Genomic DNA, 13,180 nt, shown 5'->3' on the forward strand with positions numbered 1-13,180 from the left:
TTAGTGCTGGAAATGAAAATTAGATAACATTGAAAGTTTTTTTTTTCTATTAAACTACTTGGGAACACGCTCGAGTATTATGGCTCGGGGTACCAGAACATTTATCTTTAATTTAAACTATTCAGATATAGACGGACAAATCTAATTTGTTGATACGATTTTCTAGAAATAGCATCAAATTATATGTTTGAACTTACAAATATATATATTTTTTAAGTCAGAAATAGCACACTTACCGATAAAACCAATTATAAATAAAATTAAACTATAGAAAATTCATTTTTTTTTTTTCCCTAGCTGTTTCTCCTTCCGCCATGGCTCTCGCGGTTCCTCAGTTTTTGAAGAGATATTGGCTGCCAGTGCTGCTGTTCGCCGTCGGTCTCTTTTTCCAGCTCTTCGTTCTTCCTTCCTCTTACCCTCCTACCCACTACGACGGTTTTCCCTCTTTCTCTATCTTAAATTTTAATTGATCATCCTTTTATTTTGTTCTCGTGTGATTTGTTTGTTTTTGTCGTTTGAAAGCAGTGCTGAAATTGGGGAGATACGCTCCTGTTGAACAAGTCACAAAATCGTATGAACAATTCTTGCAAAAATGGTACTTTTTTATATTTACCGATCTTTGCTTAAATTGCAATTGTAGCTCTGATTGTCATTTCGCTCTAAGTTTTTGGTATTTTGTGAGACACCTGTATGCTCTTGCCAGCGTTCCAATTCTTAATATCTAGATGATGCATGGTTGGATCATATTGGGATAAAGTATTGAATTTATGATTTATTTCCTTTTTTGTACTGTAATCTCAGTATTATGTAATAATATGATTAAACCATACTTATACCATGAAATTGCATTAAGGTGCTAGTTTTAACAATGTTAAATACCCCACTCAGTTTGATTTGAACCGGAACACATAGTGAATACATATCTAGATTGAAAATGTAATTTTAATTTTTTTTTTTAGACTTTTGTTTGTCTTTATAATTTAGTTTGTTATACTCAATAACTGACATCTTATTTCTATAAAATTAGGCTGTCTGATTCAAATCGGCCAACAGCAGTTGAGTTTATCAAGGTGAGACTAAAGTCTTTCTCTAAGCATTGATTTAAACAGCTTATATGATAAGCTGAAAAAAATATGAATTAATAAAAGAAAATGCCTCTGATCATTTTCTCTCTCTATAATTTCACCATTTAATTTGTACTTCAGATACGCTATGCATTTGAGCTGTTGTCTCATCCTACCTTGAAGAAATATTACGATCTTTTTGGTCTTGACGAGCAACAGGTGTGCTTGATTTCATTACCTAATTTAATTCCAATGTATGATTAGGTTAAAAGGATGATATCTATTTTCTTTCATTTTGTTTTCTGGTGCTATATAGGATGTTTTTGTGTCAATCAAAGAACAGTATCAAAATGAGGAGGATTACACAAAAATAAAGCTCCCCTTACTTAATCCATCCTCCTATGGTAATCTTTAATTTATTCAACTAATGTTTTTTACTTTTTTTATATATATTTATTTATTTATACTTCTGTTTGCAAGCAACACTAGATGTCTAATTTTGTCAGCATAGCTGTAGTGTTATTTATACTTCTATTTTCTAAGTATATATAAAACCAGTCTACTTATGAGGTCTTCCCAACCTTACAAAAGGAAAAATGTTCCAAGTTTTATAAAATTGCTAATCCACTTGGTTGAAGTTGAGTATAACCATGTTGAAAGTGATAAATTATAACATTACCTCTTGATCCGTTGCTACTATATGAAAGTGATATTTGTTAATCTTGAATTTAATAGAAATAGAGAAAAACTTCTTTTATGGGTAGTTATAGCATTATCAATTGATATCTGATAGGACAAATTTTTTTAGTTAATTAGTTCATTTTCAAATAATTTAACTCTTTTATTAATTGCTGGGCATTATCTGCATAACCAAAAGTATGTTGACTGTGATGCTATCCAAGCAATAGTGGATAGTATTTGCGGACTTGTTAGCATGCACAGCTTAATTTACAAAGAATTATAACAATTTGTCAAAAAACTTGCAAGTTTTTGAACTATTTTATTAATAAAAGTGAACCTAATGGTATGGTGATTTGTAGATTCAACCATAGATGCTTTTAATGTACTTGGACATGAGGAGCTCATGTCAGGCACTGACAGAGAAAAGCCACTGCTTGTTCAAGTAAGTTTCCAGTACATAATATAAATGCATGTCATTGTTTTGATATACTTGATGTAAAGAAAAAATTATGTTATATGTGACAATTTGCCACTGAAGTCTTGCTCTTATTATGTTTTTCTAAATTAGGTTTATTCAAACTGGAGCCCTCGGTGTGCTCAGTTTTCTGACAGCTGGAAGAGAATTGGTACACTTATCCTTTAATTATACCACCGTACCTGTGTAGTTCAATTTGATTTACATACCATTGATTTATATGTGCAGTACCATTTGATTTGCAAGCCCTGATATTTTACCAAAATATTTAGATGTTTGTATATTTGATCATACATGCTACATTCACCTGACATGCGTACAAATTTATGATGCCATGAAGAGAAATGCATTGTTGAATTTATATAAAAAATGTGCAGCTAGTCTACTAGATGGTTTGGCTGATACTGGCATGGTTGAAATCAGTGATGTCGAACTTGCAGCATATCATGCAGACAAGAAGTTTGCTAAACAGCCTTTTTTTCGCAATGGTAAATTTATTTGTCATATTCTTTTGTATTTTTCTTGTGGATATAATATATTACAATGGGCATGGTACTAATACAATACAGTTAAATGTTAGTGACACATGACAGAAAGTGTCTTTCTTTGTTGACGGTGAATTGTTGATCGCTCTTAGCCGACAATTATATCTCAATAAATATACTTTTGTCTTGGTTTGATATGAATAATCACTTGCTAATAATTTTCAGGTTTACCGGCACTTGTTGCTTACCCACCTTTCTGTAGGAGTTCAGATTGCTATATGAGGTAGATAATATAATACTGAATTATCTGGAAATTTCTATGATATTTTTATTGTATCACGGAAAGATCCAAAATATCCTCTCGTGTCAGTCGCAATTAAACACGGCAAATGCATCACCTTTTGTGGTAGTTTGTTATTTTGTGAAAAGAAATCATGATAGGCCTTAGGAAGATATCTAACATGCATTTTGTTATTTTATTTTGGGAATCTTGTAAAGTATTTTTTTTACTTGTTTGTTTAAAGCCTTTGCTTATCTATATCTAGGTACCAAGGAGAGCTTTCGGTTGATGCTGTTATTGATTGGACAGCAACATATGTTCTCGGTTTGCCTCGCATTTTGTACTACTCCAAAGAAACACTGGTAATTATTATATTTGCTTGTTAGTTTCTTTAATTGCAAATCTTAACTTGTATATTTGTTTGTTATCAGGAGTAATCAAAAGATATACTTATAATAAAATTCAATTTCAGATGCAGAAGTTCTTTGCAAATGTTGCCTACCACAAGGTAACTAATTAGCATTTATTCCAAAAAAACTTATTAGAAATATAGTTTCCTTTGTATGGATCCAGCGCCAAGATTTAGCTTTGTTTGCTGATACATCTAATTGGTATTTAAGTAGTATTGATAAATTAAATGAAAGATTAAATGTTAAATGTCCACTTGGAATTGAAAATGTTTCACTTTTATAATTCTAAAATGGACTGTGCCATCTTTTATTCTTTACTTTTTTGTTTATCTACATATCTGTATGCTGTGAAAAAAGGTCAAAATATTGCTCTTTTCAAGTACGGGTGAACGTGCTGCCCCATTCCTGCGCAAACTAGCACTGGAATATTCAAATTATGTGGCATTTGCAAATATTTTATGGACGGAAGAAGATTCTCAGTTTTGGTGGAACTCGTATGTTTTCAAATTTGAACTCTTAATTATACATCAGCTTCCTTCATTTTGTAACTTGTATGCTGGTACTGTACCTGAACCAGATTTATGTAAAGGACTTTTTTTTTAACTGTACATGAGTTTGTTTGATCTGTATAATAAAGTAGGGACTTTGAAAAATTAAAAAAGGGTTGGGAGTTCATCAGCAATTCCTTAATAGATATGGAGTCCTATATTTTACGGAGTTGACTTCTTATTGCTTTTTTGCCTGAATAGTTGATTTACTGTACTGAACTAAAATTTCATTTCTGGGTCAACAAAATCAGGTTAAGGGTTGAATCAGCTCCTGCTTTTGTACTTCTAAAGGGCTCGGTTACTGATCCAGCTGTTTACCATGGTAAAGTGTTATCCTCTCGCTTTTTTTCTTTTTTTCTTTCCCAATTTTGGTTCCCAATTTATTTCTTTTTTTCTATGACAGGATTACCAAACAGATCAGAGCTCATAAAACTTATTGAAGACCACAGGCGCCGAGGTATCAGTCACACAGTTTTTTCTCTTGACACTTGTTAAACTTCTTATTTAGCAGTTTGGTTATTTATCTGTTAAAATATACAAGTTTAATCTCAGTTGTTTTCAAACTCCTTCAGTAAAATGCTTCACATATTGGTCATTGGTCATTGATCCTTTTGGTTAAAAAAAAAAAAAAAAAAAACAGGTGCAATTGTTACTTTATTTTTAGATCCAATTTTATACAAAAATATGAGCTGTGGAGGGGGTGAAACTCGCTTGCTCGCAGCTCCACCCTCCACTTCCTCTCTTGTGCCTTTTTGGAGCATAACCTAATAAAATCAAGATATGATTGATGTCTTGTCTATGAACCATGTAATATATTATTCTTTTTCTTCTTTTGGCATCTCAGAAATACCACAGTTAAGGAGTGATACGGCAACACAACTTGGCTGTGATGCAAAAGGCCATTCTCGTGCTGGTTTTGACACTTTAGTTTGGTACTGTGTGATTGTGGCTGGCCGACCTAGTTCTGAACTTAGTAAAATGCGAGAAGTAAGTATATTTCCCATTTCTTATTATAATTAGTACTACCAAGACGTTTTTTTATAAAATTCTAGAGTTTATACACAAATTTAAGCACCTATAAACCCTGTAAGAAAGGGATAATAACCTGAGTTTGGATATGCATCTCTCTCTCACAATTCTACATGTGTGTATATTTATTTTCACGTATTAAGGAGCTTATGGGTCCTTATGTTGTCTTGGGTATAATATTTTGTCCATAGCACGTAGAACTAATCTGACAAATTTTTTATTTCACTTGCCCAATGCACTTATCGTGGTTCTTTCTGCTTGGTGTAAAAAACAGTTGATGCACTCAACCCGGGAGAAACTGACAGGCTATGATGGAGCAGGCCAAATTGAGAATCTCGAATCACTAAATGACGCAGCCACTTCTCCTGCTGCTATTGCCTTCAAGGACAATCGTCTAAGTTTTGCTTGGCTTGACGGAGATGTGCAAAAGGTAAAACCCCATTCTGCAAAAATTATATAAAATAATATTAATAATAATAATAATAGTAACTGATATATATAATTGTAATAGTAATAAATAAAAATAAATAGGGGTTGTTACAAAACAAAATGCACGTGTATAGAATGGATTCTTCGTGAAGTAGGAACCATCTTAGAGACTTCTTTTTTGCATTTTTTCCAAAAGAAAATAAAATAAATTTGGGGTGCCTGTAGGAATTCTAGGAGATAAAAGTACACGGTTACTTGGCAGACATCGTGAACTTCAATTCAATACAAAGCATAGCACCTGGCATAGGATTTTGTTGACTTTTCAATTTATTGTTTCATCTTTTTTTGTAGAAACTTTGCCTATTTTACCTGAACCCAGAGGATGCTGAAGGAGCATGTGGACCCCGATATGGAGACGAGGAGACGCCTCGTGTTTTCATAGTCCGGTTTCAGAGAAGGACAAAGGAGGAAGAGGAGAAAATCAAGGAAAAAACAAAGAATAATGTGATGCAATCTCTACTACAGGAGGGCGGCAATTCGGCCTCTCTGCTTGTTGCAAAATATAATGGAACACAAGAAGCTGATGAGGTACACACACACACACACACACACACACACATATATATATTTTCAGATTATATTTTACTTGGATGGGACAAAATATTACTAGATGAACATAACTTTTTTGGTTTGCTCAAGATAATAATACTGGTAAGCTTACACTGAGAAGTCATGGATAATTTGACCTGATTTGCAGATTGTTAAGTGGATCAGTCAGATAATAAAGGATGGCGAAACTCATGCAATTCCCTTTTTCGTAAGTTCTTTATAGCTTGGAGAAAGAAAAATAGTAAAGTGTAAGATCAAGAAATAGTTTTCCATGCATTTTTTTTTCTTACTAATTATTTCTGTTGATCAGCATCAAAAGGTACCTGATCTTGAATTAGAGGAGCCAAGTAGAGTATGGTCAAGTGGTACTCGTACTGTACACTCGGCTAGCAGTGGTCTCGTCCAGAGGCTTAAAGGTGTAATTTCACTTGTAAGTGATTATTCAGGGGATCCTCGGATAGGCCCCAGCTTGCTTCTATGTGCGTGCATATCGTTTGGGGCGATTTGGCTTAAAAATACCAGCCCCTCTGTTCAATCCTCGGACAATCGCCAGGTAATATACTACTTTAAAAGCCTTTGTTCTTATAATTGCATCACATATATTTCACTAATTGTTGCATTTTGCAAATAACAATCAATAAAACTGAACCCAGCCTTTGAGAGTTTTTTTTTTTTTTTTCACCAACCTAAGTGTGACCATGGCTTTTGCCCACCTCAACAGGTGTTGTGCTCATATAAAAGTTTACTCATGAATATGGAACTTTTGTATATGCAAACATTTATATAGATTGGTTATAACCTCGTAAAAGTTTATGCTGTTGGGAATTGATTTTGAGGAGAAATAGAAAAAGGAGCTCTATTATGCATTTTTTAGAGTTTATATCAGTTTTTTTTGCTTTTACAAATAGTAACATATATTGATATTGATAGTGATTCACTTTCCTAAAACAAACTAGAATTTACTTGGTGGAACATATTTATTTCAGGAAAACAAAACAAAGGACAATAAAATGACAGGAAAAAGGAGAAGTCAAAAGCCGAGAAGTGGATTAACTGATAATCCTGTGTCCATCACTGACGAAGTACCTAAAGATGCAATTAATTTGCTGTCTTCAGGCTCTGACTCTGAATAGATAATTTTTCTTCTTAATTCACTCCATCTGATTATATTTTATAGAGTTGCTTTAAAATTCATGTAGCTTTCTTAGTGACCACCTTGGGATGGAGAAATTAAGATGCCTCTGATATCTTAGGAAATTCCAGTGTGGAGTTTGTATTTTAGTATCAATAGATTTATTTAGTTTAATTATGTGAAGCTGATTTCCATAAAAACAAAGCAGAAGCCAGTGCTTGTAATCTTTTCATTTAAATTATGATGTAGTTCATTTGTAGATCTTGGAAAGAATTTATTTTAACATTGTGTTGTCAGTAGAAAATTGATGACATCTCATGCACTTCATTTGAAGTTCAACGCCCCATATTCTATTAAACTGAAGTGCACTTCATTTTTTATTTTATTTTATTTTTTTGAGGAAAAGAAAAATGGTGGTCGCGCCTCACATTCTATTAAAATAGGAAAGTTACAAGAGTCCAGTAACTTAACTTATTGGTAAAACAGAAACACATGCTCAAAACATTTGAGCGAAAATAAAATAAATAAATAAAACATTCAGAAAACAAATCCTAGATAGCTGGAAAAGATACAAAAAGCTACAGTATCAGATCCCATGGAGAGCCTTCATCATGTAAGAATTTAATTTGTATAGCTGAACTGTTGCAAGACTTGTTCTACCAATTCCATTCCGTCCGATCCGAAACGAACGGACCAGATTAAAAGCTCCGCACGGAAAAACTCCTGAGAGGATAGCGTTCCTGTCTGGTCTGTCAGGTTAGATCCGGAACGTTTGTATTCGGATTTTGGATCCGAATTATCCCCGAATTCGCTCCATTTACACCCCCACATTCTGGAATTCATATCCTCTGAGATATCTCAAACTTTGCGTGACTTTATGGAAAGTCCCAACTGTTTAAATACGTTCTGCACGAATCTCAAAGCACACATAATGACCCCTACATCACCCCCGAATAGGCACCGGACACGTTGGTCACGCAAAAGTTGAGATATCTCAGAGGATACACACTCCAGATTCTGTCCTCGTACCACAGTCCGCAGAGAAACTCGTAGAAAGTTATGGTATGAGCTTGGGCCTTGTCCTTGAGGCCCGTAATGCAGTTAGCAAGTCTTAGAGCTGCAAAAACAACTTTCAACTTGGGCCTGTCCTTTAGGCCCGTAGTGAAGTTAGCAAGCCCAAGAGCTGCAAAAACAACTTTCAATTTTCAACACAGAGGAGAGGCAGAGCTGAGCACGCCTAAACAACTGACAAAACGAACGTCTGAGCTTAAGATCGGAGAAGCGAAGAAAAAAAAAAAAATGGCGGCGGCGGGGGGTTTGATCCGGCGAGTGTCGTCCCAGCTATCTACAATCCCGCGCCCCCTTCTTCCTTTCTCTTCTTCGATGGATCTTCCTCTGGTTTCTCTTGCTCCGTCGGAGGTTCCTTCCGTGCCTCGCCTCCCCTTCGAGGCCTCCTTGGAACTCATGGCCGTCCCTAAAAAGAAGGTCTCCTTTTGAATCTCCACTTCACTTTTTTTTTTCTTACCATTGTTTTTGTTTGTCACGAACTCAGGAACGTGGGTTTAGGGTTTTGGTTTTGGTTTGGGGAATTAAAATGAATCATCCATAAATTCACTCAGAGTTGCTCGCGCATACTGTCTAGAATTTGTTTCAGCTCATAACTGTGGAATTCAGATCCTCTCTGGTACCGTAATAGGGAATCTTTTAGAATTAGTGGATCTGGACCGTTCTTTCTAACTTGGCACGAATCTCAAAGCCCAATAATACTACCCCTGCGCTAGCCCGAATCTCAAAGCAGCTGGGAGTTAATCTCGAACCGTTAAGTGAGGGGAATCTTTTACGGTACCTGGGAGGATACTTTTCCATAACTGTGCACACTGATGCCCAAAACTGAACACATTATTTCATCTGGTTATTGGATAGTCAAAATCGGAAACTTTGCTAGAATATTATGGAATTATCATGAAATCAATTCAAAAGTTATTCATGTGGTTTTTTTATTGTTTGTATTTACTAATTGCTGATTCTTAAATTAATTTCGGTCATATTTATGCTGCCTTAAACTGTGTAATGCAGTCAGCTGTTCTCTTTAAGAATTCGCCATTTATAAAAGTTGTTAGATTAGATTATTAGCATGAATGGCAAATTCAAATTTGTACCAGTTGCAACTAGATTAGCATGTTTTAGTTGAGATAGCTGGTTCAATTGTCTGTGTCTTGTATGTTATATGTGATTTTGTACATTGAAGTACTGTTAACAGTTTTGCCAGATCATTACCCTGTTTATTTGGTGACCCTTTAGGGCCACTTCATGCCCATGCTTATTTGCTTTTATGTTATATGATTTCACTCTCTCAGGTTAACACTTCTAAAATGAATCATGGATGTATCAGGCTTTGGTAATAAATTGTCAGATGCCGTGATTCATTTGGCATCAATATATGGGTTATGGGTTCTTTTTTCCTGTTAAGTGTTATGACGCTAAGTTTAAATTTCAGATTTCGAAATATAAGAGAGGATTGAGAAATGGACCAAAAGCTCTGAAACCTATTCCTGTTATTGTGCGCTGCCTGTAAGATATCTAATCTTGTGTCAATATTAAATGCAAAATTGCTAATTTTATCTTAAGATGCAATTCTACCTTGCATTTAATTATTTGTTCTTACTGTAAGAGCAACGCGAAAACATGAGTTGTTCTTCCATATTTGCTGTTATAGTTTTTTATTACTGTCTTAATCGTTAATACATCTGTGGCTTTGTGAAACAAATTTTACAGTGCTTGTGGTCGAGTTAAGTTACCGCACTTCTTTTGCTGCAGCGGGAAAAGAGAAAGTGACAACTCAAGCTGATGCAATCTTAATCGGGGGATGATTAAGCTGAATAATAATCTATAGGATAATCCTCTTTTATTTGCACTTTAAGTCACTTTTATTTGCAATTTTCACATTAGAATGGAAATTGTTTCTGTTTTCCTTTTTTTTATGCTTTTGTAATTACGATATCCCCGAATTGTGCTTTTTTTGGAGCTTAAAATTTGTTTAGAGAAATGTGAGTTTTTTTTATTATCTTTTTAAAATTGCAAGATTAATTATAACATTGCCACACGAGAGATTTTTATATTGAGTTCTCATTCAACTGTTTTCAAGGTTTAGAGTTGTGCACCAGGTCCAAAATTGCAGTACTTGATAGTAAACCTCACTCATGAAGCTAAGGCCAGGTATGCTGGTGTAAATTATTATTTTTTATTTAGAAATAAAATATTTTTTTCTGCAGGAAAGGGAAGGAATTGAGTAGATTTGTGAAAATTGGATTCCACCGCATCAATGCTTCGGTGCAAACATGGGGGATGTTGCTTACACCGCACCATTGCTACGGTGCAAGCAATTTTTCCACGTTTGTTGCGTGTGGTGTGTGGCCGGATTGGAATATTGCTTGCACCTTAGCAATGGTGTGGTGTAAGCAATTTAATTTCTAAATGAAATTATTAAATTATGGGTGTATGCCTGTGTCTGTATGTACCAAATGGGACAATTCAAATTTTACAATTGTGGTATTTTATATTTTAGGCCTCTTTTTAGTAGAATGAAAAGCAACTGGCACCTAGTGTGCTATTAATAAGCAACAAGTTGATAATCATGTGAATTGCACGAAACAAGAGAAAGCCTTTAATGAGCTTTTACATTGGTATCAGTTTTATATGACATTTTTCTTTCACAGTGAGTTGTTCTCTATAGTTTTCTACAGTGAGTTTTCTCCAGAAAGCTGTTGAATATAAATAATTGCAATTTTTAAATCATTTGATATTTGATAGAACTTGCATAAAATTTCATGAGGTTTTATGTGCATGATATACGGGGAATTTTTTATTCATAGTAATTATAAAAAAGAGATGTACGGAAACATATAGAGTATCTCGTTTTCAACCAATATAGTAAGATCGTTAGTACAGATCACTGTAAATATTCACATGAATGCTAGTGTCGATGTCCCCAAAATTTCCTTACCATCTTAATATTTCAAAATTCTTACTTATCATCAATATCTGAAACATTGAAAACTTACCACCCAAGCAAGTCTCAGCTGCGCATGACTTGAGAATACAACGGGTGTGTTTCGATGGAGGGGTGGATTAGTGAGAATAGTGACTAATTTAAAAATGAAGAATAGTTGCTAACTTAAACTTTTAGTTAGATTAATAAAATAGTGAAATAAGATACAAATAATAATATGTAGTTCTTTATTCAAACACCGAATAGTTCAAAACAAAAAATATTATTTTCAAATCAGTATTATTCTTGCTCTATCTAATTAAATACACCTAACATAAATATTTTTCAATGCGCACAAAAATGTGTGGGGGTCCTAAAATTAGATATTTTTCTCTAAAGTAGTGGGTCCCACCAATTGAAAAGCTCAGGAATGTTTTTCAATGCAAGAGGAGTCCAAAATTGTGGGTCCCACCAAATGAAAAACTCTAAATAAATTAATGCGCAGCTCAAATTGAATTGAAATAGAGAGAAGCTCAATTTTTCAGATATCAATGGTAAGGTTAGAATTTTGAAATATTAAGATGGTAACTAAAAAAATTACGGTCCATATCCATCTAATTCTAATTTTATAACAATAGTAGGATCTATTCAGTACAAACTTAAAAATTATAATAACCTGTGCAATTAACTAAAAAGAAGAAGACCTGTTTTGGGGAAAATAGACAGCGTTTCAAGAACGAATGCGTATCCTCTGCATTAACTCAAAAAGGAATTTTTTGAGGTAATGAATCTTAACCGTCTGATTTTAATCGGAGCCAATTCAGCTCCTGTTTATGATATAGGGGCTCTTTAATATTAATGCGGATCTAGTGTGCACGAATCTTAAAACAGATTGGATGGATAAGATTCATTAACTCAAAAGATTCTCTTTTGAGTTAATGCAGAGGATACGAGTTCTTCGAAAAAAGAGAGATCGTTTTCTATTGATTACATCAATCAAAGTTTACATGCGAAAGAATGATATTTTTTTTTTTATTGATGATGGCGACAACGGAGTACAGCTTGCTATTGGTATTTGGTAATTGGTAGTGCATCTCCCAATCCCAATCAAATGATGAAGAACATATCATATCTGGCCAACTTGTCATGTAGGCTGTAGGGTATCCACCTCCACCCCAACTTGTACCCTATTCTAATTCTCTCCATTCGCTACACAAACTATTCAATCCATTCCACTTACTGCTACTCATAGTGACAAAAAAAAATTATTCGGGTTTGGTTCGGTGAGGTCAAAAATTCATGATTCAGGAATAATTCGGGTATAATTTGGGAATGATTTGAAATTATTTGGATCAGAGATGTCAGTCCAACCATTATAAAAATCATGACTTTTCGTTAGTTCACCCAAATAGATATTTGCAGGGAAGAATCTGGTCAAGTTTAATATTCGTACAAATCTGTTCTAATTTTAATATGCACAAATCTTAAAGCGAATTAAACGATCTCTTAGGATCCATTTTATTTGTTACAATTGGAGAAGACGGCGCCGGTTTCAATATCTTCGCATCAATTGGAAAACAACATCATGCACTTGCTCGCTACAATATCACGTGTCAACAACAATTACAACAAAACAAACTATCATATGTCGACATAGCTTATGCCGTGCTATTTTTTTCTTCTATAAAAAGGGAATAAATATTTGCTACTTGCCTTCCAACTTTCCAACAACGGCAATTTAGCTCGTCTTCTGAATCATTTGATGGGGATTACATACCAATTTATAGCCACTTTTATTAAAAAAAAAAAAATTAAAAAAACTGATATGTTGAGAAATAAATTGATGGTTTTTTGTAATTCAAAAGTAGCAAGGATTCTGACTGAATCAATGGTTTTGTCCACTATTGTTTTGACTTTCACATGACCGGCTACATTTATGTCCTCATTCTGAACCGAATTAATGATTTGGTCCTCTCCCTCACACACACACACGCAAGCTGAGAGAAGAGAAGGAAGAAGGAAGAAGATAATGTAAGGGCCTGAATTTTGA

The 13,180-nt window shown here is 34.2% G+C and overlaps 2 protein-coding genes across 2 annotated transcripts; both read left to right on the plus strand.

The window, feature by feature from the left end:
- Window positions 1-261: 261 nt before the first annotated feature.
- LOC144556028 (DNAJ heat shock N-terminal domain-containing protein) lies at window positions 262-7,415 on the plus strand. The gene is made up of 20 exons (XM_078304509.1): window positions 262-435; window positions 526-595; window positions 1,028-1,070; window positions 1,206-1,283; window positions 1,381-1,468; window positions 2,105-2,187; window positions 2,314-2,371; window positions 2,598-2,708; window positions 2,931-2,988; window positions 3,251-3,347; window positions 3,458-3,493; window positions 3,753-3,889; window positions 4,195-4,265; window positions 4,347-4,400; window positions 4,788-4,930; window positions 5,247-5,402; window positions 5,753-5,989; window positions 6,159-6,218; window positions 6,321-6,563; window positions 6,997-7,415. Exons 1-20 carry the CDS (start codon window positions 315-317, stop codon window positions 7,141-7,143), a joined length of 2,091 nt encoding a protein of 696 aa, XP_078160635.1. The 5' UTR covers window positions 262-314; the 3' UTR covers window positions 7,144-7,415.
- A 956-nt stretch (window positions 7,416-8,371) lies between these two features.
- LOC144556057 (uncharacterized) lies at window positions 8,372-10,271 on the plus strand. The gene is made up of 3 exons (XM_078304548.1): window positions 8,372-8,627; window positions 9,640-9,713; window positions 9,918-10,271. The coding sequence occupies exons 1-3, from the start codon at window positions 8,442-8,444 to the stop codon at window positions 9,988-9,990; spliced, it is 333 nt and encodes a 110-aa protein (XP_078160674.1). The 5' UTR covers window positions 8,372-8,441; the 3' UTR covers window positions 9,991-10,271.
- Window positions 10,272-13,180: the final 2,909 nt, after the last annotated feature.

This window comes from Carex rostrata, chromosome 6, assembly GCF_964058835.1.
Source record: "Carex rostrata chromosome 6, lpCarRost1.2, whole genome shotgun sequence".
NCBI classification, from domain to species: Eukaryota; Viridiplantae; Streptophyta; class Magnoliopsida; order Poales; family Cyperaceae; genus Carex; species Carex rostrata.

Bases quoted from the DNA above. Each gene is read 5' to 3' on its own strand.
- LOC144556028 (XM_078304509.1), top strand. From the start codon at position 315: ATGGCTCTCGCGGTTCCTCAGTTTTTGAAGAGATATTGGCTGCCAGTG. The intron at 3,494-3,752 runs GTAACTAATTAG...CTGTGAAAAAAG, and splicing joins CAAATGTTGCCTACCACAAG to GTCAAAATATTGCTCTTTTC. The intron at 6,564-6,996 runs GTAATATACTAC...TATTTATTTCAG, and splicing joins AATCCTCGGACAATCGCCAG to GAAAACAAAACAAAGGACAA.
- LOC144556057 (XM_078304548.1), top strand. From the start codon at position 8,442: ATGGCGGCGGCGGGGGGTTTGATCCGGCGAGTGTCGTCCCAGCTATCT. The intron at 8,628-9,639 runs GTCTCCTTTTGA...TTTAAATTTCAG, and splicing joins TGGCCGTCCCTAAAAAGAAG to ATTTCGAAATATAAGAGAGG. The intron at 9,714-9,917 runs GTAAGATATCTA...CAAATTTTACAG, and splicing joins CCTGTTATTGTGCGCTGCCT to TGCTTGTGGTCGAGTTAAGT.